The sequence below is a fragment of the Littorina saxatilis genome, linkage group LG4, assembly GCF_037325665.1.
Source record: "Littorina saxatilis isolate snail1 linkage group LG4, US_GU_Lsax_2.0, whole genome shotgun sequence".
Classification (NCBI taxonomy): Eukaryota; Metazoa; Mollusca; class Gastropoda; order Littorinimorpha; family Littorinidae; genus Littorina; species Littorina saxatilis.
Window position 1 is genome coordinate 48834155 of NC_090248.1, and position 27750 is coordinate 48861904.

Here is a 27750-nt window from a genome sequence, read left to right on the forward strand (position 1 = left end):
AGCACCATTGTACTTCCTATGTCTTGAATTAACAGCTTTGTGTTGCATGACCTTGGATGACCTTGACCTTGGGTCAAGGTCACATGTATTTTGGTAGGAAAAATGTGTAAAGCATGTGAGTCGTATGGGCTTTGCCCTTCTTGTTGTTATTAATTTTTCTCATGTTATGGCTTAGTTTTCCAACTTTGATTAATTCAACAATTTTTTTTCCATTTTTTTTTTCATTTTCATTACTTTATTGTCCCATCGCTGGGAAATTCGGGTGGCTTCCTCCCAGTGGAAAGCTAGCAGCAACGGAGTCGCGCTACCCAGGTGTCTGCGTGTTTAGGTGTATTCAGCCACCTGCACTTATGGCAGAATGACCAAGGTCTTTTACGTGCCATTGTGATGACACGGGGGTGGGACATGGCTTCCGTCTCTGGGTCTGCACATAAAGTTGACCCGTGTCCGTCCCGGCCCGAATTCGATCCTGCGACCTTCCGATCACAAGTCCAGTGCTCTACCAACTGAGCTACCGGGCCCAACAATTCAGTAAAGCCCCAAAGTTGTTGACAGACAATCACAAGGGAGTTGCAGGTTGATTCTTTCTTTCATAAGAGGTTAGAATTTGCTCTGCAAAAGTATAGGTGCTTTGTTTGATCAGCAATGACGGGCGCTGTGGCGTGGTGGTAAGACGTCGGCCTCTTAATCGGAAGGTCGAGGGTTCGAATCCCGGTCGCTGCCGCCTGGTGGGTTAAGTGTGGAGATTTTTCCGATCTCCCAGGTCAACTTATGTGCAGACCTGCTAGTGGCTTATCCCCCTTCGTGTGTACACGCAAGCACAAGACCAAGTGCGCACGGAAAAGATCCTGTAATCCATGTCAGAGTTCGGTGGGTTATAGAAACACGAAAATACCCAGCATGCTTCCTCCGAAAGCGGCGTATGGCTGCCTTAATGGCGGGGTAAAAACGGCCATACACGTAAAATTCCACTCGTGCAAAAACACGAGTGTACGTGGGAGTTTCAGTCCACGAACGCAGAAGAAGAAGAAGAAGTTTGATCAGCAATAAATATGGTTGCGCAAGCTGATATGAACTAAAAATGATAGCTGCAGTTGAAAACATTTTAAGCCCTTGGTTATCAAATAAGTTAGGAGCTGCAGAAGGTACAATTTGTCTCTGCCTCTGTTTGTTTTTTATTGTTCAATGTTTCAGTTCTTTTGTTCAAATGTTGCTGCATTAGAAATGAAAATAATTGTAATTACAGGTCTTAATTATAGTTTTTGGTGGTCTAAATACATGTAACACAAACAAAACTGTACTTCATTGCCTGCTTTTTGAGAACTATTTTTACACCCCATAAAATGAACTCTTGAAAGATACAAAACATTTGAAAAAGAAAATGTATGTGTCACATGTGTGCGGATGGTGAGATACATGTATCGTTTTTGGCAATTCTGTTTCAGATGCAGCAATTAAGTGATGTGCTTGTTCAGTTGTTTTGTTTCTGTTTTTGACAAAAAAATCATTTGAGAAAAGGAGAGAAGCGACTGCTCTGAATTGACTGCATGATTAGGATTGCCTGAAAAAAAATTCTGATTAAGAACAGTGTTCCCTGTGGAAACACAGAAAATGAGTTTAATGCCATTAGATCAGATCAGACAGCAAATTAGTGTCACATCACAAACGTTGAAAGGTGCACTTATTTCAAATTTCTTTCAAGTGTTATAGGTGAGAAGACCACGGCAAAATGTAAAATAACGTTTGTTTTGGAGAGAAAAAATTTGAAAAAAGAACAGGTTTGAAATCATGGGAGAGAAAAAATGGAGGTAGGTATGTACAAGATTTGAGATGCAGTGTTTCCTTAGAGATTTGTGCATGGGCCTGTGCATGCTCAGAATTTTGAAAACATGTGAATGGATTAACAATGATTTTTGTTTATGAGCTCAATTGAAATTTTCAGTGTCTAAACAGCAGTCAACAAAACAACGTGCACAGTTCTTTCAGATTATATACATGTAACTTAAATTAGATTTCTTTCTCCCTTTTATTTTCTTCTTTGTTGAAGACCTTTTTTTTTCCTAAGTCCGTTCTTTTTCATCCTTTTATCTGTGAAATGTTAAGATAGCATATCATATTTCCCACTGTTGTGCATTATCCGGTTAAATTTCATTCACTTTCAGCAGCCCAGTTGTCTGTGGTTATTTTGTAGGATTGGGGAGACAGGGTCTGTTGATGCATTTTCCAGGAGTAACTGCAATAGTTTTCGGATTTGGGGTCCACCGCTGAAGGGTTTCCAGAAAAACACAAAACAAAATGACACCATAACACACACACACACACACACACACACACACACACACACACACACACACACACACACACACACACACACACACACACACACACACACACTCACACACATGCACTCTCACTCCTAGATGCTCCCTTTCTCACTCACTCACTTAAAGGTATTTTACTTTTGCTGACATGGGGAAGAAGATGAGTCTTGTAGCAGGAATATAAATCATTGTGTTTAACAGTAATGCACCCATTTACAAACTAAACATTTAACTGAAAAACTAAAGAAGACATTTCAGCTAAGAAATTTTAACTGTTTATTTGTGCACCAAACAGACATTGACAACACCAACGTCAGCGTCCCGAACAACTCTCACAACTCGGCAGGTGCTCGCCCTCCCCCTGCCGCTGTTGCCAAGGACGGCAATGCAGTGGACAATGCTGTGGTGGCCAATGCGGCGGGGGATGCAGGCGAAGAGAAGGAGAAGAAGAGCGGCTTTGGACGCAAGGAGAAGTCTGTGCTGCAGACCAAGCTGACCCGCCTGGCCATCCAGATTGGATACGCGGGTGAGTGTGTGCTCTGATTTCATTAGTCAACTACCAGAACAGTGCACCCCTCCCTCCCCCCGAAGACAAGGCAAACATTTATTTTATCTTCCAAGAGGAATGAGATTACAAGAGAGCGAATGTGGGAAATTGTCATAGAGCGCTAGGTTGTCGTGGTGTCATAAGTGTACAACGTGCAGTTCTTCATCCAGCCCTCTCATCCAGTGAGGGGCTGGCTAGTATACAATATAAACATAGACAAGAGAGACCAAATTTCACAACCTGCATATTGATGTTTGCAGGAACGGCCATCGCTGTGCTGACTGTTATCATCCTCATCTGCAAGTTCTGCATCAATGAATTTGCCATCGAAGGCAGGTCGTGGACAACAGAGTCGACCACACGCTACATCGAGACCTTTGTCAAGTACTTCATCATCGGTGTCACTGTCTTGGTGGTTGCTGTCCCTGAGGGCTTGCCGCTGGCTGTCACCCTGGCTCTGGCTTACTCCGTCAAGGTGCCTGCATTTTGCTGAAAGCTTTATTGGCTTTTTTCAATATATGTGCTTTTCCACTTTTGATCATGAGTTTTCCTCACAGCTTTGGCCAAACGGGTGCAGTATTAACAAGTGTGTCTGTTTGTGTGTGTGTGTGTGCAAGCACATTGATAAAAAAAAAGGTTTAAGTAAATCTCAAGAAAGGCAAAATTACACAAGGCATTGTGTGATGAAGCTGTGAGAGGGTCAAAGGAAAAAAGGAAAGTGAAGAATGAAATTCACGTTACAGATAGGGTATTTCATTTTCAGAGTTGTACTGCTACTTTAAAAATCGGCTTTGTCTTATGTCTGCTTTTGTGTGTGAACAACAGAAAATGATGCATGACAACAACTTGGTGCGTCACTTGGATGCTTGTGAAACTATGGGCAACGCAACGGCCATCTGCTCGGACAAGACTGGTACCCTCACAACCAACCGTATGACTGTCGTCGAGAGCTACATTGGAGGTCAGTGGCTTCTTTTCTTCCCTTACCTAAATATCTGTCCTAGCAGAAGAAAATTATAATTAGAAATTGTCTACGACCATTACATGCAGTCGTCGCATGGTGCTACAATCAGCCATTGGGCTTTTCCCAGAAGCCGATGTTACTAAAAATAGAATGGGTAATTCTAGGAAATCGTTCACTGGAAATACTCGATAATTTTGCGACCCTTTAATAAATTTGATTTTCAATTCACCACTCTAAACCTTTGGAATGAATTAAAATGAATAAAATGCAAGAATTAGAGTTTAGGAAATAAAGAAAAAGTTCAAAAATTAAAAAAAAAAAAACTTCCTTGCCAGTTAAGAGATTCAAGCCTGTGACCGCGGGGTCAGAATTGGTGGTCGAGCGCTCTACCAAATGAGCCAAACCAGCACACAGTTCTTCGGGGTGTAAATAGAAATGTTAACTTGGAATATTACACGTGAGTTCTCTAGCATGTGTCAACTTACTGGTTTCCAAGTTTCTATGTGCGTATTTATTTACTGTACGGTCTGTCAATCTCACTGTTCGAAGTAAGTTAAGTTGATATCTGACTCTATGCTCCCGTTCACTTCGTACCAGTTTGGAAAGCAATTTCAAGTAGCATTAAGGCAAAGGGAGCCACTAAAATCTAAATTTGTATTTACTTCTACCATAGGCTAATGTTATATGCTTATGAAGTGGTAAGGCATATACGATTTCAAAACGGATAACGTTTTCAGTACCGTCACTGTCCGTTACCATGGAAACGGCAATCTCCAACTGCCAAAATGGGTTGCTAGGAACACGTTTTTTAGCTTCCCCTTAAATCATAGGAATGTGATTTTTTGTATGTAGGATGTAGGAGTCCATAGTTGTGGAATGACAACAGGGATTTTTTCTAGGATGAATAGTTCTGATAAAATATTTTTTTTAGATGAATTATCATGTTTTTCAGCACAATTTTAGTAAATATGACCCGCCTGAACAGTTATTTATTAATTTAAAGAAAATTCCTGTTGTCATTCCACAGGTTGTCCTCTGATAAGCATGTCCCTTAAGTTTCATTGCATTCTGAACAGCTGGATTGAAGAAAAACAGTTTCCTAGAAAGCAGGTCATGCAAAAACGCTGAACAGAGAAACAAGGCCGAGAACATTTCAAAGCTCTTTCATTCACCCCAAATCAATGTTAACATAGTTCAGGTATTTTTCACAGACACCTGTTAACTACAGGCTTACCTAAAACTGCCCAGCAGCATATGCTGCACCCCCTTGTAGTCTGATGAGCTCATCCTGTCTTTTGAGTTTAGCTGCACGCACAGTGTCGCGTCTCTTGTTTAGCTGATCTTTCTTGAACCTGAGGCTGACAAGAACCCTTTTACACTCCTAGCCTTGTTTAGTCTTTTCATGTTACAGCCTGTTGTAAAGCCGTAGAACTGTGCAGTGTTGAGAGCAGCCGCTGGTTCAAAATTGAATTCCCTAGCCCCTGTGACGACTGCAAACCGTACGCGATTTTTGCATGCAAATTTGTCCTTGGGGCAGCGAACCCAAACGCTGCTGTGGAGACACTCATTAGAGTTTTGGGTTTTTTCTGACACACATCTCTGAAGCAGTTGATCTTTCGTCAGTCTCTGGTAAACTGGTTCTAGAGGAGGATTCAGCTTCTTGAAGTTGAGAGGTGTGTGGTCCTGGGGGCTGGTAGAAGGACCATGACGCGGCACCATGGGGGCACAAGTCATGCTGTGGCTTGTCATCTGTTGAGAAGCCGTGACGCAGAGATGCCATCACTGCCCGTTTCATGTCTGCAACTGTCTTACCCCCCCCCCCCCCCTAATTGCCCGATTATAATATATCGTCAACTTCCTGATTGTATTCAGAGTCAGCTGATCATACCCTCGCCCTCCCAAAGTGATTCCTTTTTTGCGGCAGTCTGTCACAAGGTTGCGAAGCGCTGTTACAAGACGCTTGGAAACGTGATTGATGTACTCTTCTTTTTCGATGGTTACTTGATCTCCATAAGGCTTTATTTTGGAAAGTTCCTGGAAGGTTTTTGTGTCACCGTCTGATAGGATAACTGTGTATCGCAGATTGTGCTCCGACACTGACCTGCCCCACAGAACCCGAGCCGCCTCGACTTCCATGATGCCACTGGAACCTAAAAATAAAACCACCGTTTCAGTCAAAGTCAGCCACTGAATAGCAAACACACAAACACACACACACATAAAAGGCAATCAGCCACATATCTACCAACATAGACGCTATTATTGCTTTTGTTCAGTACATGTATTACTATGCATGGATTAGTACCCAAACACACACACACACATGCATGCACACATGCATGCACACACACACACACACACACACACACACACACACACACACACACACACACATACATGCAAGGCCACCCAACTGGGTTTATTGCTAACATTATGTCAACTGGGTTCCACATGTTCTAAACTAGTGAGCACTTCAAAAAGCACTATACAGCTTCATTTAGTTGTAAATGATCCGAATATGAGTAAAAAAGAAAAATATCTAAACAAACTTCGATGTTGCTGACTTTGGAAAAGTTTGGAAAAGTGGGTTTCTTTTTTGTACTAGTGGGTTCCTTGAGATACACACCGACGACCAAACTACCAAACTGGGTTCCAAACCTGATTCTGCTGTTTGGAGCCTAAATTTGGAAGTTCCACCTTGTTCTCTCAGGGGCGGATCCAGGGGGGGTTTCCGGACCTCCCCCCTGCCCCCCCCCCCCCCGCTTAAATTTTTTTTTTTAAATTAAAAACAAAGAAAAACTGATGGCTCAGGTTGCACCAGATTGCTCCATTTTCCTTGATTTATATCAAAACTGTTCCGGGGGGGCATGCCCCCAGACCCTATAGGAGCAGGCCTTTGTCTTTTAAGTGACAGTTTTAGAAAGTAGGTCGGCAATTTGCTGTCTCAGGTTACACCAGATTGGTCAATTGTCCTTGTTTTGATCCAAATTTGTCTTCCTAAATATACTTTTTGGAAGGTGTATTAGAGGAATTCCGGGGGGGGGGGGGCATGCCCCCAGACCCCCCTAGATGGTTTAAACACTTCGCGTCCTCAATTAACTGTTTCGCGTTGTCGAACTCTCCCTAAAAGACATTTGAACCCCCCCCCCCCCCCCCTCTTAACCATGCTGTGATCCGCCCCTGTTTCTTGTGTGTGTGTGTGCGTTTCGATATCAGTAACTCATCGTCAATTGTGGAAAGTCATAATAAGCCTGGACACATTAAATTTGCCGCCACACCAAATACGAATTGTGATGTTCAGGAATGAGCCTATGTCCGAAAATGGAATTTCTTAGCCTATGGTTACAAATAAATGTCTAACCAATGGCTAAAAGCCATTTAGCCACAGGCATATTAATGCATTCGGCCTTGGACTAAACATTCGTTTTGTATTAAAAAAAAAAGAAAAAAGGTCATGCATTCTGTACAGTATTCAACATTCAACAGAACATTCATTCGTCCATTGGCTAATCCGCAATTTGTAGCATTATTTGTGAAGTCTGTAACGCTCCTATTATAGACATGGATGCAAACACTCAAGACAAATGGATCAAGTTTAGTCAGCCAATTTTATTTAAATCAATGTTAACTGACAAAACACTTTTTGTGAGCAAAACACCGAATGAACTACAACAGCAAATTTAATTTGAAACATTAACCAAGCACATTTATGAAAAATGATGAAACTAAAATAACAAATAATCAGCATATTTTACATAAAACGAGCCTAATTTTCACCAAATTGTAATATCTCCACAAGTCATGGGCCAAAATTTACAACAGACATGAGATTATTCAGTAATCCCTTTGGTGAAAATGGTCCATGGAATTCAAACAGTATACGAAAACTAGTGACATTCCTTCTGGTAATTTGTCTTGGAAGAAAACAAAAGCATATACTGCATAAAAGTATATATGTACATGCCTCAGGTATTCAGGACTCAAGAATACTTATTCCTCAGCCCATAAATAGGGTGATACACCATAACATTAACAAACAGAAATTCATATGAAAATATTCGGCACACAGGCATACTTGATACTGGGTTAGTCTTTCTTTCTTTATTTATTTGGTGTTTAACGTCGTTTTCAACCACGAAGGTTATATCGCGACGAGGGAAAGGGGGAGATGGGATAGGGGAAAGGGGGGAGATGGGATAGAGCCACTTGTTAAGTGTTTCTTGTTCACAAAAGCACTAATCAAAAAAATTGCTCCAGGAGCTTGCAACGTAGTACAATATATGACCTTACTGGGAGAATGCAAGTTTCCAGTACAAAGGACTAAACATTTCTTACATACTGCTTGACTAAAATCTTTACAAACATTGACTATATTCTATACAAGAACCACTCAACAAGGGTTAAAGGAGAAACAGAATCCGTTAGTCGCCTCATACGACATGCGGGGTGAAGAGAAATAAGGATGTGGAAAAGAAGACTTTTGGTAAGTGAAATAAAGGTGATGGATCCAGTCAGGTAGAAATAAGACAACAAGAAAAGAATTGGAAAACTGCAGGGAATAGTAGGGAGAGTTTTCTTGGAAGGAAATATAGGTGAAAGGACTGGTAAGGCAGAAATAAGACAAAAGAAGAGAAGAAACAGAACCGTTAGTCGCCTCTTACGACATGCAGGGTAGCATCGGGTAAATTCTTTCTAGTCCCAACCAATATGGGACTCCCCCTAACCCACGGGGGGTACTGGGTTAGTCACATGTGCATGCATATCTGACACTTCTTCATGAATTTCACATGCATGTCCGCTGCATTTGTTCCCCAATCATCCGCATATTCACATACCTTTTTAACATACGATAACTATATATACGCTCTTGCAAAAAATATGAACGTGTGATCAATAAAACAAATGTTGTCATGTAATAAACTGACATAGTTTTCCTGGACAAAACGTATTACAATACCATCAACTTAACCAAATACAACTTCTTTTTGTGTTTTTGGCTTTCAAATAAAAAATGGCCAGTTTTCTAACATGTGCAGCTGCGCAGGGTTCTGTGACTGTACAATTGTGTTGACAATCGAAACATACATGGTATCCTGTATTATTTTGCTGCAATCAACTCTGCACGCAAATCTTCATACGCTAGGCATACAAATACAAAATGCACATCACTTTCAATACATGTTTTACAAAAAGGACAGAAAAATGCCGTAGTTAATTTAGTTTTATCATGGCTGTGCTTATTTGGCTCTGTAACTGCTAATCCCATTCGAAAACTTGCAAGGGTCTTGCGGCTGGACCAATTTTGACATTGCAATCAATTAACCATTGCATACATGTTTGAACAAATACAGGGATTGACTGAACTCCTGGGTTTTCCCATACAAATCCAAATCTATACAAACCCAGGTGAACATTGGTGGCCCAATTTGTTTAATCCTTTTCATCCAACTTCAAGAGCATATTATACGCTTTTCTTGGTATCCTGTTTTCATTCATTATTGTTATTTTCAACCAATATTGTAACACACACATATAGCAATTTAAAAACATTGAATATCTTCCAGTGTCTCCAAAAACCATATCATTCGGAGTACACTCCTGTTTGTGACCAAGTGTAACCATGCTATAGCCTGGTTGATAGTACTAATTATCATTCCAGACGTATCCCTCAATATCTTAGAAAGTCTTCCAAGTTCGGGGAGTCTGCAACTTATCAATGTGTCTTCTTGAGAACAGTCTTTCCCCATACTTTAAAGGCTGACATTGTCCTATTTAATAATTTTAATTACTTCCAGGGCTTTTCCCATCGTTGCGGGGATGTATAAATTAAGCTTCCTGCAAAGTTTTAGGTTTGAAGTCCTTACCAATTACGAGAAATAATTAATTCTTTATAAAGTTTATTGCTATGTTAAGCAACAGTTCTCCAGGACTTAGGCTATTTTTAGACTGTCAACACAGACAGTACAGCTTCGTCAATCCCCGCGTGAAGGAAATCGCTCACCTTTCTTTCTTAATTTGGTGTTTAACGTCGTTTTCAACCACGAAGGGTTATTTTGCGACGGGGAAAGGGGGAAGATGGGATAGAGCCACTTGTCAATTGTTTCTTGTTCACAAAAGCACTAATCAAAAATTTGCTCCAAGGGCTTGCAACGTAGTACAATATATTACCTAACTGGGAGAATTCAAGTTTCCAGTACAAAGGACTTAACATTTCTTACATACTGCTTGACTAAATTCTGTACAAAAATTGACTATATAATATTCTATACAAGAAACACTTAACAAGGGTAAAAGGAGAAACAAAATCCGTTAGTCGCCTCTTACGACATGGGGAGCATCGGGTAAATTCTTCCCCCTAACCCGCGGGGGGTAATCGCTCACCTTCCACGTGCAAAACGTAGTGATATTGACACGCCAGATTAGCGCGGTAGTGTATTGTGCTAAGCAGGAAAGCGAGCTTTTCTGTATTCTTGTTAACTTCGCAATTTCCGGAAAACATCCACTTTCACTTTGAGACTGTTCCGTTTACATTCGACACTATCAACACCACTTTGCAATACTGCAATAATTGTTTCTGTGTTCGAAAGCTACAGCCAATCTTTATTATATCCCTTTAGGTACAGTTTTATAACATTATTGGCACATGTAAACAATAGGAATTAATTAATGAACGCTACGTAAAGGGCAGCCTTTAAGAGAAGCGAATCTGAAAATGTCATCGTCTTTCATTTTTCCAATTACCTTTTCAAAAAACTGTTTTAAAAAAAAGTCGGTTTATGAAATAGGGACCCACTTTGTTTACTGTTTCTAGCAGAAAAGTGTCAAATGAGGGTTCTCAGAAGTTTTTAAGGCTGGAACCTTTTTGTGCACTTTCGTCAATTTTGTGTGTATATTAGTTCACACACCAAAGCGTGTGAAAAAGTTTCCGACTTGCCGAAACACACAGCCCAAGGACAGATAACTCTAGTTACTGACGAGTTGCAGTTTCAAGATGGCGACGACTCGTGGATCCAAGGTAAGCTTGTCGGCGAAGCAAGTTTCTTTTTTCACTGCCAAAATCTGAGCTACCTCTGGCTCTTCTTTGTGAACTCATTCAAGGTGGGTAGACATTTTTACATTGACTTGTTGGCAAAAAATACAACAATGTTTTTTGCATTTATCTCCGCCCCCCCCCCCCCCCCCCCCCCCCCCCACCTGACAGTGCCTCTTTGAGTAGAGCAGGAAACTGAACACTTGAATGGTCACTTGAATGGTCACTTGAATGGTCACTTGAAAGGACTTGCTTTGGCTGGCAAAGAGATGATCGGCATCCTGAATCTGCAGAATACAACATCCCACAAAGGTTAGGGTAAGAGTGTGAGACAACATAATCTTACTCACAACAATTGGACAGGAAGAATTATATTCAAAAATGCAGTTGTTGCAAGCAAAGTTTGAGTGACATAGAGGGAAAAAACAGAGAGAGAAAGAGAGAGTGAGAGTATATTGCGAAGGTGATGGACACATTAATCATTAAAAAAACACACACACACACACACACAACATTATTTATTAGTATATATAGACCTTGGGAAATAGAGACACAGAGGAAATTAGACCTCAGGGAACAGAGATCTGGGGGATGACTAACCTGAGGAACAGACCTGGAGGAACACAGACCTGAAGAACACACCAGGGGGAACACAGACTTGGGGGAACACAGACCTGGGGAACAGACCTGGGGAAACACAGACCTGAGGAACAGACCTGGTGGAACACAGACCTGAGAAACATAACTGGGGGAACACAGACCTGGGGGATCACAGACCTGGGGGAACACATACCTTGGGGAGCAGACCTGGGGGAACACAGACCTGAGAAACAGATCTTGTGGAACACAGACATAGGGAAACAGACCTGGGGAACACAGACCTGAGAAACAGACCTGGGGGAACAGACCTGGGGAAACACAGACTTGGGGGAACACAGACCTGAGGAACAAACCTGGGGGAACACAGACTTGGGAGAACACAGACCTGAGGAACAGACCTGGGAGAACACAGACCTGGGGAAACACAGACTTGGGGAAACACAGACCTGCGGGAACACATACCTGGGGGAACACAGACCTGAGGAACAGACCTGGGGGAACACAGACTTGAGGAACACACCTGGGGAAACACAGACTTGGGGGAACACAGACCTGAGGAACAGACCTGGGGAAACACAGACCTGAGGAACAGACCTGGGGGAACACAGACCTGCCTACCCCCAAAATTACAAGGTGTAATGAGTCAAGCCAAAAAGAGTAATCTGTTGGAAGAAAGTGTATTCAGGTTCCATTCGGCAATCATTTCGCACATTGTCACTAAGTCTTCTGCTCGGATAATTTCTCCTTCCAGTTTTGTTACTGTATCACTCAACTTCCTGATAAAGAAACAGGTAATTTGAACGTCTATGAGCTCTCTGTACTGCATCCTTGTGATCATTTGTCCCGATGTGCTATCAGGGCCTAGCATTGGAAAAAGTGAGTTCAGCTTACAAAGGCGGGGGTCTGGCCCCTGGTGGGGGAAAAAAAAGAAGAAATATAAATATATATAGTGGTGAAATAGAAAAAAACTCATAGAAAATTTGAAAAATAAATTGAGATTTTTTTACCTAAAATGACCCCACCCCCCCCCCCCCAAGAAGATTGAGCAACTAAATTATGCCTTCACCAACAAGCAAAACACAGACAGAAAACAAGAAAACTGACAATCTTGTGTTATTTGGCCTGAAAGTGCCATTCCCACTTCCAGGAATACCTAGATTCTTTGTCACTGAATGACTGACCACGTTCAACAATGTCGCTTCGAGACATTATTTCAAGTCTAGAGCCACAAAACACCGGCACAAAGCATGGTCGCGCGATGCCACAGGAAGTGCGTGGTCAAGCAAACTGTCAAACCGATTGAGAATTGAACCGAACAGCGCACAAAACGAAAGCTGGGACTGTTTGGGTTTACCGTTTGGGAATAACAGGTTTTTGCATTTCGGAGTACACCAAATCGAGTTCCGCGTACTGGAGATGTTATTTCGGCGTAAAGTAAGCCGAACAGCTTACAATGCTAGGCCCTGGCTATGCACAGTCATATTTTCCAATGTGTGCACACGAAAAGTCACAGTGGCAAAGGGAACACAAGACGTGCTTTGGTCCTTTTGATTAAGGTCCTAGGCATGGCCACGATTTCATTTAGCTAGCTGCCTTTGTATTTCTGTTGAATGCCCGAGTTGCCCAGTAGAGTCCATGCAGCACTGTATGCTGATGACCTTGTTCTCTGGTGCACTGAGGAGCATGCAACAACTGCGACCTACAGGATGCAACTTGCCCTCGAGAAAGTTGCAGCTTGGACAGACAACTGGTGTGTAACCATCAACAGAGACAAGACAACAGCTACTCTCTTCACACTCTCCGCCAAAGTACAACCTGGAAGACTGACGTTGGGTGACACGCCACTGAAGTTTGAAGACCAGCAAACTTACCTCGGAGTCACATATGACAAACGCATGACATGGCAACATCACATCATGAATGCGGAAGCAAAAGCCAGAAGAAAACTGAACATCATGAGGAAACTGGCAGGATCACAATGGGGCGCAAACGAAAAGATCCTCAAGACAGTGTACCAGGGGACCGTACGACCTCACCTTGAGTACGGATCTAGCTCTTGGATGACAGCAGCCAAGACGCACCTTCAAACCCTAGAGATAGTCCAAAATCAAGCGATGAGAATCATCACAGGCGCTATGAAGACAACCCCAATAGACAAGATGCAACAGGTGACCGGCATACCTCCACTCAGCAAGAGAAGAGAATGCAAAGCGATGGTACAAGACATCAAGTACCAGTGCATTCCAGACCACCAAATGAATGCAAGGATAAAGCAGCTCTCTTCTGGCAGGCTAAAGAGATCAAGCTTTGCAACTGAGACACGGGCCCTGAAGAGAGAACACCAAGCAAAGATGCCTGAACTGGTTCACCCATCACACTTCTCCCTTGAAGAACCACCCTGGAAAAACAACCTTGAAAACGTGTCCATCCAGACCACAGTTCCTCATCTCACAACAAAAGATGAACAGAGCGATGTGCAGAAGAAAGCCAGGTGACACTTGCCATGCTCGACGAAAGATACCCCCAAGAAGCATGGATGCGGGTCTTTACAGATGGGTCCGCCACAGATGCCGTCAAGAGAGGAGGAGCTGGTGTCTACATCCAACACCCCAGTGGAGAGTGGCAAGCAGAGGCTATACCAACTGGCCTCCATTGCACCAACTACAGAGCAGAGGTAGAAGCGCTTATCCACGCAGCCAATACCATCAGCAGCAAGGTCAATCCCGACACCCAAGTTGTCTTCCTGACTGATGCCTTGTCTGTGCTGCAAGCAGTCAACAACAACAAACTGCCTCAGCTTACAACGACACTTCATAACATCACTTGTCTGAAGACTGTATTCGACAAGCGCTTAGAACTGTACCCACGGAATACGCGCTATATAAGCTTCATATTGATTGATTGATTGATATTGCAGTGGGTCCCCTAACACTGCGGGATAGAGGGGAACGAACAAGCGGATAAAATGGCCAAACTGGGTGCGGAGGACGAACAAGAAGAAAACCCAGTGAGCTCCACAGAGATGAAAACCGTCATAAAGTCTCTGCTTAAACCCCCCCCCCCCCCCCCCCAACGCACGACAGCAACCACCAACTGTCAAGACCTGAACAGGTAGTCATTTTTCGCCTGAGAACAGGGCACAACAGAATGCAACAACACCTGCACAAAAAACTGCGAGCCGTGCCCTCCCCCATGTGTCCCTGTGGAGACGCAGAGCAGGATGCAGCCCACATCCTGCAGGACTGCAGGAATCTCCAGCCCCTGAGGAGAGAGATCTGGACCAGGCCGGTGCCCCTTCATGAGAAGCTGCATGGACCTGTGGAGGCTCTTCATAAGACCACCAGCTTCATTACCAGAGCTGGACTCCACGTTTAGCATTGGCGAACGACAAGAAGAAGAAGACAGACCTGGGGAAACACAGACCTGGGGGGACACAGACCTGAGAAACAGACCTTGGGGAACACAGACATAGGGAAACAGACCTGGGGGAACAGACCTGGGGAAACACAGACTTGGGGGAACACAGACCTGAGGAACAAACCTGGGGGAACACAGACTTGGGAGAACACAGACCTGAGGAACAGACCTGGGGGAACACAGACTTGGGGGAACACAGACCTGAGGAAACACAGACCTGGGGAAACACAGACCTGGGGGAACAGACCCGAGGAACACAGACCTGGGGGAACACAGACCTGGGGGAACACAGACCCGAGGAACAGACCTGGGGGAACACAGACTTGAGGAACAGGCCTGGGGAAACACAGACTTGGGGAAACACAGACTTGGGGGAACACAGACCTGAGGAAACACAGACCTGAGGAACAGACCTGGGGGAACACAGACCTGCCTACCCCCAAAATTACAAGGTGTAATGAGTCAAGCCAAAAAGAGTAATCTGTTGGAAGAAAGTGTAATCAGGTTCCATTCGGCAATCATTTTGCACATTGACACTAAGTCTTCTGCTCGGATAATTTCTCCCTCCAGTTTTGTTACTGTATCACTCAACTTCCTGATAAAGAAACAGGTAATTTGAACGTCTTTTTGTTTCTATGAGCTCTCTGTACTGCATCCTTGTGATAATCTGTCCCGATGTGCTATGCACAGTCATATTTTCCAATGTGTGCACACGAAAAGTCACTGTGGCAAAGGGAACACAAGACGTGCTTTGGTCCTTTTGATTAAGGTCCTAGGCATGGCCACGATTTCATTTAGCTGCCTTTGTATTTCTGTTGAATGGCTGTCTTCTTTCTCACAGCAATCCTTTTACCACCACTGTGACAAGCTTCCTCGTCAGATTCGTCTGTCTCGTGGGGACTCAGATTTTCCACGCGTCGCTAATTCATTGTAATGCGAACGGCAGCGTCTATCTTGTTTGTGGCTGAACAGACCGGAAATGACCGGATATTGCCTAAATGATCTCGCGCAGGCGCAAACTCAAGCTCTGCGAAAGCAACTATACTGATCGGATTTACTTCGAGATAAGATGCAAAAAAATCATACTTTTGGATTCTTAAAAATCGTACTTCCATTCTGGAAAGCATGGTGGCGTAGTTTGGGTTAACATTCGTAGTAAGTTACGCCCAAATCGTAAGGGTAGGCAGGTCTGGGAACACAGACCTGAGGAACAGACCTGGGGGAACACAGACCTGGGGGAACACAGACCTGGGGAAACACAGACCTGGGGGAACACAGACCTTAGAAACGGACCTGGAGAAACATAGACCTGGGGAAACACAGACCTGGGTAATGATGAAGCTGAATCCAGACACAAACAGACAATGAAGATAAGGCTAACCTAGATGGCGGTGGTGAGTATGAAGAATCGGTGAAGACTCGAACGGCCTCTTTACTCTCTTCCTCTTTCGACCTCGGCTTTCATGCCTCTCTGCTGACCCTTGGGCTATCCTGGTTTCATGGTCCTCTCTGGCACTGTGTGACACCCTGTTGAAAAACAAAAGGTTCAAGTAGTGGAGAGCCAGAACTGTCAATATTAATGCTGAGAGGAAAATTCAGCTGACAAGAATGCAAACAGACTAGATCCAAGTCATTCCAACATCATGGACAGCCTGGTTAAAGTATGAAACATGGTTTTGGAGGTGACCGCACATTAAAGTTTTAGGTTTCCCCGGTGTGCAAGGACAGCCAGACGGACGGACAGTCAGATGGACAGACAACCCGTCAGATAGACAGACAAATGGACAGACAGCCAGTCATATAGACAGACAGCAGACGGACAACCAGCCAGACGGACGGTCAGATGGACAGTCAGATGGACAGACAGCCAGACGGACAATCAAATTGAGGGACAGATGAAGGGATAACATGTAGGCAGTCATAGTCAGATGGAAACAAAGCAATATAGGCACTATCTAACATGTCAGAACAAAATCTAAACCAAGTCCTTGCTTTATCTTAAAATGATACAGACCCAGTTTTCTCCAAGTGTGAAAGGCAAGCATGGTTTACTCTTGGTCACAAACAAGAGCGTGAGCTTTCAGCCCAAGGTCACTATGAGAGCAGGTCTGTTTCCCCTGGTTAATGTTGTGCAGGGCTTTGTTTCCTGGGCCTGGAGGGAACATACACCCAGGGAATTTAGAACTAGGGAACTGAGACCAGAGAAAACATAATCATGGTGGAAAATATAAACCTCAGGGAACAGAGACCTGGGCAAACATATACCTGAAGGAACATAGACCTAAGAGAACATAGACTTGAAGGAACATAGACCTGGGGGAACATGGACCTGGGGAACATGGACATGGGTAATCGTGTAAGTGATCCCGGACAGAAAAGACAATGAAGATAAGACTAACCTAGATGGTGGTGGTGAGTATGAAGAATCGGATGAAGACTCGAACGGCCTCTTTTTTCTCCTTTCGTCCTCGGCTCTCACGCCTCTCTGCTGACGCTTTGGGTACCCTGGTTTGATGGTCCTCTCTGGCACTATGTGACAACCTGTTGAAAGAAAAGGTTCAAGTAGTGGAGATATAGAACTGTCAATATTAATGTTGAGGAAAATTCTGCTGACAAGAATGCAAACAGACTAGATCCAAGTCATTCCAACATCATGGACAGTCTGTTGAGGTATGAAATAAATTATAGTTTTGGAGGTGACCTCACGTTAAAGTTGTATTTTTCCCCGGCGTGCACGGACAGCCAGACGGACAACCTGATGGAGGGACAGATGAACGGATGACATTTAGGCAGTCATAGTCAGCTAGAAACAAAGCAATACGAGGGGGACTCATTATATTTTGGAACCTGGGCAAACTAATGAAGTCACTACTTTGCCTTTTTCATTACATCAAAGACCAGTTTGGGGAAAACTTGTGACAACAAAAATTACTTGATTCCGTGCAATAGTTTTCATTCTTATGAAACGCGCTTTTCGGTGACCTCGGCGATCAACCACAGTCGATCGACTGGGCAGTCGATCGACTGTCAGTCGGTTCACTGCTATCTTATGAAACTGGCCCCTGGGGCCCAGTCGATCGACTGTGGTTGATCGCCGGGTCAACGAAAAGCGCGTTTCATGAGCGAATCACCGTCACCCGCGGACAACCGCAGTCAACCAACTGTACAGTAATCCGAATGGCCAAGTCGAGGGCTAAATTTAGCAACATTACCACTTCCGTTTGCTCATTTGCACGTGAAAATGGCGATGGAAGAAAAAACTAGTCTCGGCCCGCTCAAAATAACAATGATCGAGACTTTCAGTAATTCCTTCGCGTGACGTCTAACCCTCTTACGCCATAATGTGACGTCTTCAAGACATAACCCTGACTTGTCTCCTGGATTACTGCGTCATGATAGATACATTTCGAAGAACAATCACAAGGTTTGGCTCACAATCCAAAAAAGTCAATCAATATGAGGCTTATGTCGCGCGTATTCCGTGGGTACAGTTCTAAGCGCAGGGATTTATTTTTAAAAAATTTTTAATTTTTATTTTATACAATTTATATTGCGCACATATTCAAGGCGCAGGGATTTATTTATGCCGTTTGAGATGGAATTGTTTTACACATCACATCACGCATTCATATCCGCCAGAGAAAACATAATCAAAGTGTGAGCATTGTCATTGTGTCATTGACTGTGCGGATAATTTTATTTTCGGTTTACCGCAGTAAGCCGAACACAGTGTTGGGGGGAGAGCATCACCGTGTTTGGCCGACTTCAGGTGAGATGACCCGCAGTCGGCCGACTGAAATTTTGTTTGTGAAACCCGATAATGTCGGATTACTGTGGTTCTCTCGGACAACTGCAGTTGATCGACTGTGTTTCTGGCTTATGAAACATAGACCTGGGCAAACATATATACCTGAAGGAACATAGACCCAAGGGAACACAGACCACAGGCGGAAGGTATCGTTCACTGGACCACTACTTTCATAGAAAGACTACAAGGTATGACACTCAGCTTCGAGTCTTGCTCCACTAACTTCAAAAAAAATTATGCAAATAATAATTGCCAATGTCGAGATTCTTTGTAACTTTACAAATGCCAGGATAAATGAATGTTCTAACTATCTGTACCTTTTATGTTTAGCTGCCTGTCCGCTGCACCGTATTTTGTGCGACCAAACGCGTCTGTCGCCGGCATATCACTTAGATCCCGTGGGAAAGCTGAACAGTTGTAGGTCCGAGGAGTTGGTAGTGCGATGCGCTCATTGGTTAATAACCGGATATTCGATGATTATTTTTGATTTGGCAAACGGTTCTTCACCAAAAACCTAACAAAAACCTAAAGTGAAACTCCCGTGGGTAGCTTCCCTTCGCTGCAATATTTACATATGTTTTAGACCAATGAGCACCCGTATGCATATTCGGTGCGGGATGCATGATTTCTTCCCAACTACAGGTAGCGGTTCGCAAACGAACATTCGTCAAAATGATGGTTAAAAACAACTTGCAGCAGACGGCAGCTGAAAATTAAAGATACATGTATGATGTAGTTAAAACAATCATTCAACTGTATTTATTTGACCTTACACAGACTGTTGGAAGAGGCAAACCGCCTTGAACACAAAAATTGTCCGCAGGAAGCGACTCCAAGAACACAGACGACTTGAAGCTGAGTGACATACCTTGTAGTCTTTCTATGAAAGTAGTGGTCCAGTGAACGATACCTTCCGCCTGTGCACAGACCTGGGCAAACATAGACCTGAAGGAACATGGACCTGGGGAACATGGACATGGGTTATCGTGTAAGTGATCCCGGACAGAAAAGACAATGAAGATAAGACTAACCTAGATTGTGGTGGTGAGTATGAAGAATCGGATGAAAACTCATACGGCCTCTTTTGTCCTGGGCTCTCATGCCTCTCTGCTGACGCTTTGAGTACCCTGGTTTCATTGTCCTCTCTGGCACTATGTGACAACCTGTTAAAAAACAAAAGGTTCAAGTAGTGGAGATATAGAACTGTCAATACTAATGCTGAGAGGAAAATTCAGCTGACAAGAATGCAAATAGACTAGATCCAAGTCATTCCAACATCATGGACATTCTGTTGAGGTATGAAATATTTAGTTTTGGAGGTGACCTCACGTTAAAGTTGTATTTTTCCCCGGCGTGCACGGACAGCCAGACGGACAACCTGATGGAGGGACAGACAACCCCATCGTGCCCAGACATGTAGCCAGACGGACGGACAGTTAGATGGACAGACAGCCCGATGGACAACCGGATGGAGGGACAGATGAACGGATGACATTTAGGCAGTCATAGTCAGATGGAAACAAAACAATATAGGCACTATCTAACATGTCAGAACAAAATCTAAACCAAGTCCTTGCTTTATCTTAAAACGATGCAGACCAAGTTTTTTACAAGTGTGAAAGGCTAGCATGGTTACACTTGGTCACAAATAGGAGCGTGAGCCTTCAGCCCAAGGACACAATGGGAGCAGGTCCGTGTTTCCCCTGGTTAATGTCCCGCAGGGCTTTGTTCCCTGGCCCTGGAGGGAACATACACCTGGGGAACTGAGACCAGAGGGAATGGGGGGAAATAAAGGACTCGAGGAATAGAGACCTGAAGGAACATACACCTGGGAAACGTAGACCTAGCTAATCATGGAGCTGATCCCATGTGCAAAAGACAATGAAAATGAGGCTAACCTAGAAGATAGTGATGAGTATGAAGACTCGAACGTCCTCTTTTCCCTCCTCTTTTGCCTCTCTGCCGACGCTTTGGATACCCTGGTTTCATGGGTCTCTTTGGCACCATGTGACACCCTGTTGAAAAACAAAAGGTTCAAGTAGTGGAGAGCCAGAACTGTCAATATTAATGCTGAGAGGAAAATTCAGCTGACAAGAAATTGAAGAATGCAAACAGCCTAGATCCAACATCATGGTTGAGGTATGAACATAGTTTTGGAGGTGGCCTCACTTTAAACTAAAGATGCACTGAAGTAGTACGAAGGGAAAATTAACAGAGGTAGAATGAAGTTGCTTTTATATCAATCTGAAAATAATTTCACAAAAATGAGCATCGCCAATTTGTATTATTTTTATTTATCAAAAGTGAATGAGCACACCTGGAAATTTTGGACTTGGTGCTTGACATAAGACTTGACATCATAACAGTACTTGGTGGGCTACCGTAATGACTTAGAGTGTACCAAAAGAGACAATCGCGAGCACTTTGTAAGTCTTTATAAAAAAAAAAGTAAGCAAACTAGAAAACCATGCCCTGTTGTAAATGTTTCTTTTAGTTTTAGAGTTTAGACATTCAGATTCTGATGGCATCTGCTTTAAGTGTTTATTAATTCTCGTAACAGTGCATTCATGATTCAACGGGCAGTAGGTGAATTTTTTTCAAATATAAATGTGACTGTGAGTGATAGGCCTATGCCACAGATGGTACAGAATCTATGATTATGTTATCAAAACGTGTCTAAGCTGAATTCGCGAAATAAAGAGAAAAGCGCCAACTCTTGAGTAGAGAGGTAATAAAGTAATCGCTAATCGAGCGAAATGGCAATCCGTGGCGACTTACTTAGGAGTCGGGAAGACGCAAATCCTGTGTATCGTCAAGAATAAAGACTCGGTGTTATCAAGATGGGGAGAAGGATAGCGAAGCGAAAGTACGCAAAGAAAGGTGCCTGTACGAAGACCTCAACGATCATGTATGAGACAAGTTTAGCGATGCACGGCGAAGAAACATTCCTGTGAGCAGAAACATGATTCGGGAGAAAAGTCGTTATGCTTTCTATTGAGCAGGACATTCGGATTTTACTGGTTGCGCCACAATGTCAAATGTGCTTCACTCGGCGGGGAGCGAGCATTACGCCATGAGTAAATTTTCTTTGAAACTTGAGTTAAAGTTGTTCTGCTGTAATGTGTTTGGGTGTGTGTGTGTGTAGATAGGACTGTAAACTGCAACTGTGTGTTTGTGTGTGTACATTGACAGTACATAACAGTACATACATTGTACACTGCAACCAAATTCATGACCGCCCGGGCCAAAAACTCAAACAACCATTTTAAGACTCCCCCCCCCCCCCCCTTTTTTTTTACGACCTAATTTTCAAGGTTTTTCCAAAGTCGTAAATAGGGGGTTCTACTGTAGTATGAATTCGGTTTTCATGATCACACCAAAGCCTGATGAGACTCCACTAAATACAGTTGGTTGTTTACTAATTCCTTGCTTGCATCACTGCAATACAACTCATACTGGTATTCTTGAAGTTGAAGAACAGCAACAGGTCTTGCTTTATTTCACTATTATTTTCACAACTGCTGACTGAACAACATTCAGAATCGCAAAATTTGGCAGTCAAAGGAGACTTTCTTCACATTGACTAACTAACTAAGCTAGAGTGTACTGAAAATGTGAAATGACGTCACAGTTCTAGAACAGTGAGAGCAAGAGGTAAGGTGATTTGTTTCGGCAGGTAAAAATGGTCATATATGTACGCAGCGATATCTTGTGCAAAATTAAGTTTTTTTACTAAATAAACATTACCAGTATATTAATAAAGTGTACATAATTATCAAAATACTGTTGATTTAGACTTCAACTCTGTGCATCTTTAAAGTTATATTTTTCTCCGGCGTGCACGGACAGTAAGACGGACAGACAGCCAGATGAACAACCGAACGGAGGGACATAACATTTAAGCAGTCATAACGGTTAGGGTGGACAGGGGGTTAAGCCCTTTTAGTTTTCAGGGGTCGCTTTATTCTCCGGCCCCGCGAGGGTGTTTTGTTTCTGCCGCCCTATGTCCATACACCTGTATTTTCCCGTTTAATAACCCTATCATGAGTCATCCCTGAGGTCGCCTATAGTTGTGGACTGGGCGTTAAGCATCCAACAATTAACAAACCCAATCACACATTTCTGACAATGGAATGTTCACCCAATGACCCATGTAGTCTTTCTCATCATTTATAATATTAAATGCCAGGCTGGAGCTCTACAAAAATGAAATTTATTGGTTTGATTTGGTTACAGATCAACCCACAGATTTCCCACTCTCATGGACCAGCCAGGATGCACTGACATTGATTAATCGTGATCCTTCTCACCTTTGAATTACCCGTCATAATGGCTTGCTGAAGAAATCATCTGCAAATAAAATGCAAACAATTACACTTACAGCAATGATATACACATGCATGCGCATGCTGTCAATATTCAATTTTGTTGTGCATGTTTATCAATATTATGTGTTGCCCCGAGTGCTGTGTTAAACACTAACAGAATCTTCAAAAAGATGAAGGCGGGTGGAAACTAGAAGAACAGCCTGCGTCTATTAGAGATCGGATTGACAGCCGGTCTTTTCAAATCGTGTTTTCTGTAAGCTTAGCTAAGAAATGCCATATTATTATCACCATCCTCAAGTTACCTACTCATAAATTCAGCACTAAACGCACAAATAGCATGAAAGAAGAAAGTACAGGCATTTTTCTTGCGTGAAAAATAGATCAATACTATCTCCGCCGTTCGATCAGTCACTGCCTCATCCCAAGATAATATAGCCTACACAAAAACACTTATTCACAATAAATTAAAAAGAACAATGACAAAAACATACAGTTTCTGTTCCCTAATAATGAAACAATCATAAAATTAAGTTTCCCGCTTACCTTGGATCGACGAGGCGTCGCCATCTTGAAAATGCAACTCGTCAGTAACTAGAGTTATCTGTCCTTGGGCTGTGTGTTTCGGAAACTCAGAAACTTTTTCACACGCTTTGGTGTGTGAACTAATATACACACAAAGTTGACTAAAGTGCACAAAAAGGTTCCAGCCTTGAAAACTTCTGAGAATCTTCATTTGACACTTTCCTTCTAGAAACAGTAGTAAAAAAAGTGGGTCCCTATTTTTGGAACCGACTTTTTTTTTAAACCCAGTTGGACGCTTGTGTGTTAATGCAAGGAACCCAGTTATGTAGTTGTGAACACACACACACACACACACACACACACACACAAGGCAATCAGCCACAGATCTACCAACATAGACGCTATCATTGTTTTTGTTCAGTACATGTATTACTATGCATGGATTAGTACCCAAACACACACAAATACACAAACACGCACAGACACAGACACACACACACACACACACACACACACGTACACTTCACATAGACAGCGCACACAAAACACTGACACACATTTTCACAAACACTTACAGATCTATGTAAAATTCAAACACAACACACTATCATCCCATTTCAACAAACGTCTTCACAAACGCACCATACACACATACTGTTTAGATCTACGCACTCACCTGCACAATTCTTGTCACAGATGTCCAGTTGTTTTACCAGCCAGGCAGCATACTCCAGGGGTTTCTCCTGGAGAAGTTTGTTTCCAGTTGTCTGGCAAACGTATGACAGTAGTTGCACATAACATGAGCGTCAAAGCAAATTCCAGTCAGCACGTCTAGACTACAGCACACCCTATTCCAATGTGGGACGAGTGCCCCCTGGTCAGCCATGATCCGTCGTAGCTTACACTGATATCAAGAACATCATCATCAGACAGTGTCATTCCATTGTGCGTTGCGTGTATCTGTCTGACCTGACGGACAGCCTCACTGAATACTTTCTCCTCCAGTAGATCTACATCAAGTCGTTGATAGAGTTTATCAGCTTTCTTCTGGAAGGTTTTGTGATCCATGCCTACCAAATCTAAACTTTCACAAAATGTGTTAAATTGTTGAGCACCTAGCCCACATATCAAGGAGTCTGGACGAATAAACGGCTTGCCTGATGAGACCATAATCCGTTTGACCGCTTTCTTTGGAAGCAAGGTATCCAGCGGTACTTCCTCACATGCGCGTACACTGCAAGGCCGTGTCTCTGTTTTGAGTCTGGGCATGGTGACAGCGTTGGCTGTTTACATTGCGGACAACAAAGTTCGTTTACAAGTCAATACCATCAAAGGTTTCCAAATCAACAAGACATCTCCTTGTTTGGGAAGCCTCTGGACCTGTCGCTTTTGACCAGTGGCTGCTGTGTAGGCCTATGTGTTCGTCTTGAATTGTTTTCGCGTCAAACCGCCAAGAACACACTCTCAGTCCTGACGCAGAATTTGATCTGCATGCCACAGCGGTCGATCCATATTTTGTGCGCTTGGTCACCGATTGTGTTTTAGTTGTTCTCTTGTCTCTGCAACTCTTCAGTTGTTGTCTTCTCGTACACTTGCCTTTATGATGTGTTTTTCGGAGCGTTGATCTTTTCACACGTGCCATTTTTCTAAGCAAACTCAGTCGAAAACTAAACGCGGTGAGCAGACGACTTTTAAAACGCGAAAAGCCACGCGAGCCTATCTGACCAATCGTGGCCAGGTATTTACGTCATACCCCCGTATATGGAAAGTGTCTATGGTTTGCTTGTTTGAAAAATAGGGGGGTTTCCCCAGGAGAATCCATATTTAACCGAAAATAACCGCCGAATGACACAGGGGAGAGAACTGCTGTTCAAACGGTATACGACGTTCCCGCGTTGGGCGAGCAGAAATGTCTGTTGTCAAGGGTTGAAAATCGGAATTTTTATCGGAAGAGTGAATGAAAAGACAGAAAAATTCGCCGGGTTGGTGCAATGAAATATGTTTTTAGAGACTTTGATGAATTTGTATAGTGTAATCATATGCATTTCATGAAAGTAGACAGATTGAAAGGTGCAAAACTGCTAACAACTCAAAATGGCTGTTTAAGTCCCATCACTCTAAATTTCAGTGGCGCACTTCGCCTTAATTTCAAGTGTGACTGACGTTATGTTGCAGTATTTCAAGTAGCATTAATTTCAAGTGTGACTGACGTTATGTTGCAGTCCGACTCCAAAATGCATTGATGTCATTGCATGAAAGGATTTCCCTACCCAGAATTCCTAACAGTTTCGGAGATTTTGAAGATATAGTTTGGGACGATGACGCTCTGTGATCAGTTTATTTATAAAGGGAAGTAAGCGATTAAAAATGTGTGTCGACAGAGCCAATGAAGCGGGATAGGAACTTGTAGATCATATACCTGTGGTCCTAGATAACATTTTGTGTTGCCACACTTTGAGGCGTTGTGTTGAGGAATGCTGGATGTTGAGGACCTGTTCAAAGATTGAGTTTTCCTGGCTGCGCTAAACTTTAGCAAGAGTTATGTCACTGTTGATGGAAGAGACAGGAGGAACACTTGATGTGACACTTGACATTTTCTGCTCACAGGGACACGGCATAAGACAATCCCCAGCTTCTCCTCCTTCCCTGGCGAGCTTGGAACTCTGATCATCGAATCTGTGTCTGTCAACAGCGGGTACACCTCCAAGTGTTTGGTGAGTCTGTCTTCTTTCGCTTTGCCTGTAGGTCACGCCCCAAGTCTGAGCCTCAAGCTTTGTGAAAGAGGAGCTGGTAATGGAGACGGCAAACAAACAATAAATTATTATTGACTTTTTTTTCTCAAGAAAATTCAAACACATACGAGCACAGAGATGCACTCTGTAAAAAGGAAGTGTCTCTCAGAAAAGTATTTTCAGCTTTTACCTGCATTTTGTTGTATGTAAGTATGTATGTATGTATGTGTGTATGAATGTATGTATGTGTGTATGTAATCGTTCTTCATTGAAACTTGTTTGTGTCCCTAGCCTCCAGAAAATGAGGGTGACCATCTGCAACAGGTGGGCAACAAGACAGAGTGCTCCTTGTTGGGTTTTGTGTTGGACCTGAAGCAGAGCTACGACGCCATACGAGAGCAGCACCCTGAGGAGTCACTGGTCAAGGTCTACACCTTCAACTCTGTGCGCAAGTCCATGAGCACTGTCATCAACCGAGGAAACGGCAACTACCGCCTCTACACCAAGGGAGCCTCCGAGATAGTCCTCAAGAAGTCAGTTGCAGTGTTGTGATGCAGTGCTTTCAAGTCTTGTGACTATGATGTGGTTCAGAGCACGTAGGAATTATTGGAGCAGAGTTCATCAAATGTATAGCCTCTGCCCATTGAAAGAAACAAATGCAAAACTAAACAACTTCAACTGTTGCTTCAAAATTTCAAATGGTAGTGAATTTTGAGTCACTCCAGTACAGTATTTTTGGGACTACAAGGCACCTCGCAATGCAAGGCGCAACCCCAACTTTTACCTAAAACTTAAAAATTCCACAGATAAAAGTGGGGGAGGAGGGATGCAACCATGAAAGCAGGTAGCTTTATTCTGCCGTTCTTAGATGTGTCACGTTTCAATATCACAATAAGGTGATTATGAACGGTTAGTTACTACTAACTAACTAACCACACCACGATCCACTCTCGCAGTCATACACATAAATAGAATCAACAAAAGTATAAGTTTCAGACGCCTGTTTATGTAATATCACGCCACCTCCCTCGAGACTTCACTCCAAAAGATGTTCTTTTACGTTCAAAACGTAAAATATAGGTCACTGACAAAAATGCCAGTTAAAGTTTAGAAAATGATAATAACACGCTGATCCCTTGTATAGATAGGAAAATAATAGCTGTCTGTAAAAGTGCTGGTTTATGCAGGTGTCACACACCCCACGTTGTCACTACTCGAATGTAATCACAAATATACAAGATGACAAGGCGGTATAAGGGCGCTATGACAAGGTGCACTTAGCTTTATGCCACTGAGTGGGCGACCCGTGATTAGTCTATAGTCTCCACAACTGCTCCGTTGAATGTAGTGCCGGCTGGCGTGGCAACGAAGCAGGGAACAGTGGAGACATCAGGCGCCTCACTCAGTCGCTGAAGATCCTCCCCGTAGTCTACCAGAAAAATGTAGCAGACGCGTAGTTGGAAGGACGACGACAGCGACAG

General features: G+C 43.1%; 1 protein-coding gene and 2 long non-coding RNA genes across 10 annotated transcripts in view; 1 reads left to right on the forward strand and 2 right to left on the reverse strand.

Moving 5' to 3' along the window:
* The window catches only part of LOC138964957 (plasma membrane calcium-transporting ATPase 2-like), a 155305-nt gene that overhangs the window by 89805 nt on the left and 37750 nt on the right, over positions 1-27750 (forward strand). For all 8 annotated transcript variants that reach the window (XM_070337049.1, XM_070337050.1, XM_070337047.1 and 5 more), the window contains 5 exons: positions 2617-2847; positions 3129-3343; positions 3694-3829; positions 26145-26251; positions 26561-26802. In XM_070337049.1, the coding sequence (XP_070193150.1) occupies positions 2617-2847; positions 3129-3343; positions 3694-3829; positions 26145-26251; positions 26561-26802 (931 nt within the window). The remainder of the gene's footprint in view (positions 1-2616; positions 2848-3128; positions 3344-3693; positions 3830-26144; positions 26252-26560; positions 26803-27750) is intronic.
* On the reverse strand, positions 11009-19870 carry LOC138964960 (uncharacterized). The gene is made up of 4 exons (XR_011455257.1): positions 19719-19870; positions 17279-17420; positions 16261-16406; positions 11009-11149 (listed from the first exon to the last, which is right to left on the reverse strand). It is a non-coding gene; the product is annotated as an uncharacterized lncRNA (long non-coding RNA).
* On the reverse strand, positions 20605-24036 carry LOC138964961 (uncharacterized). Its single transcript, XR_011455258.1, has 3 exons — positions 23559-24036; positions 22998-23037; positions 20605-20702 (listed from the first exon to the last, which is right to left on the reverse strand). It is a non-coding gene; the product is annotated as an uncharacterized lncRNA (long non-coding RNA).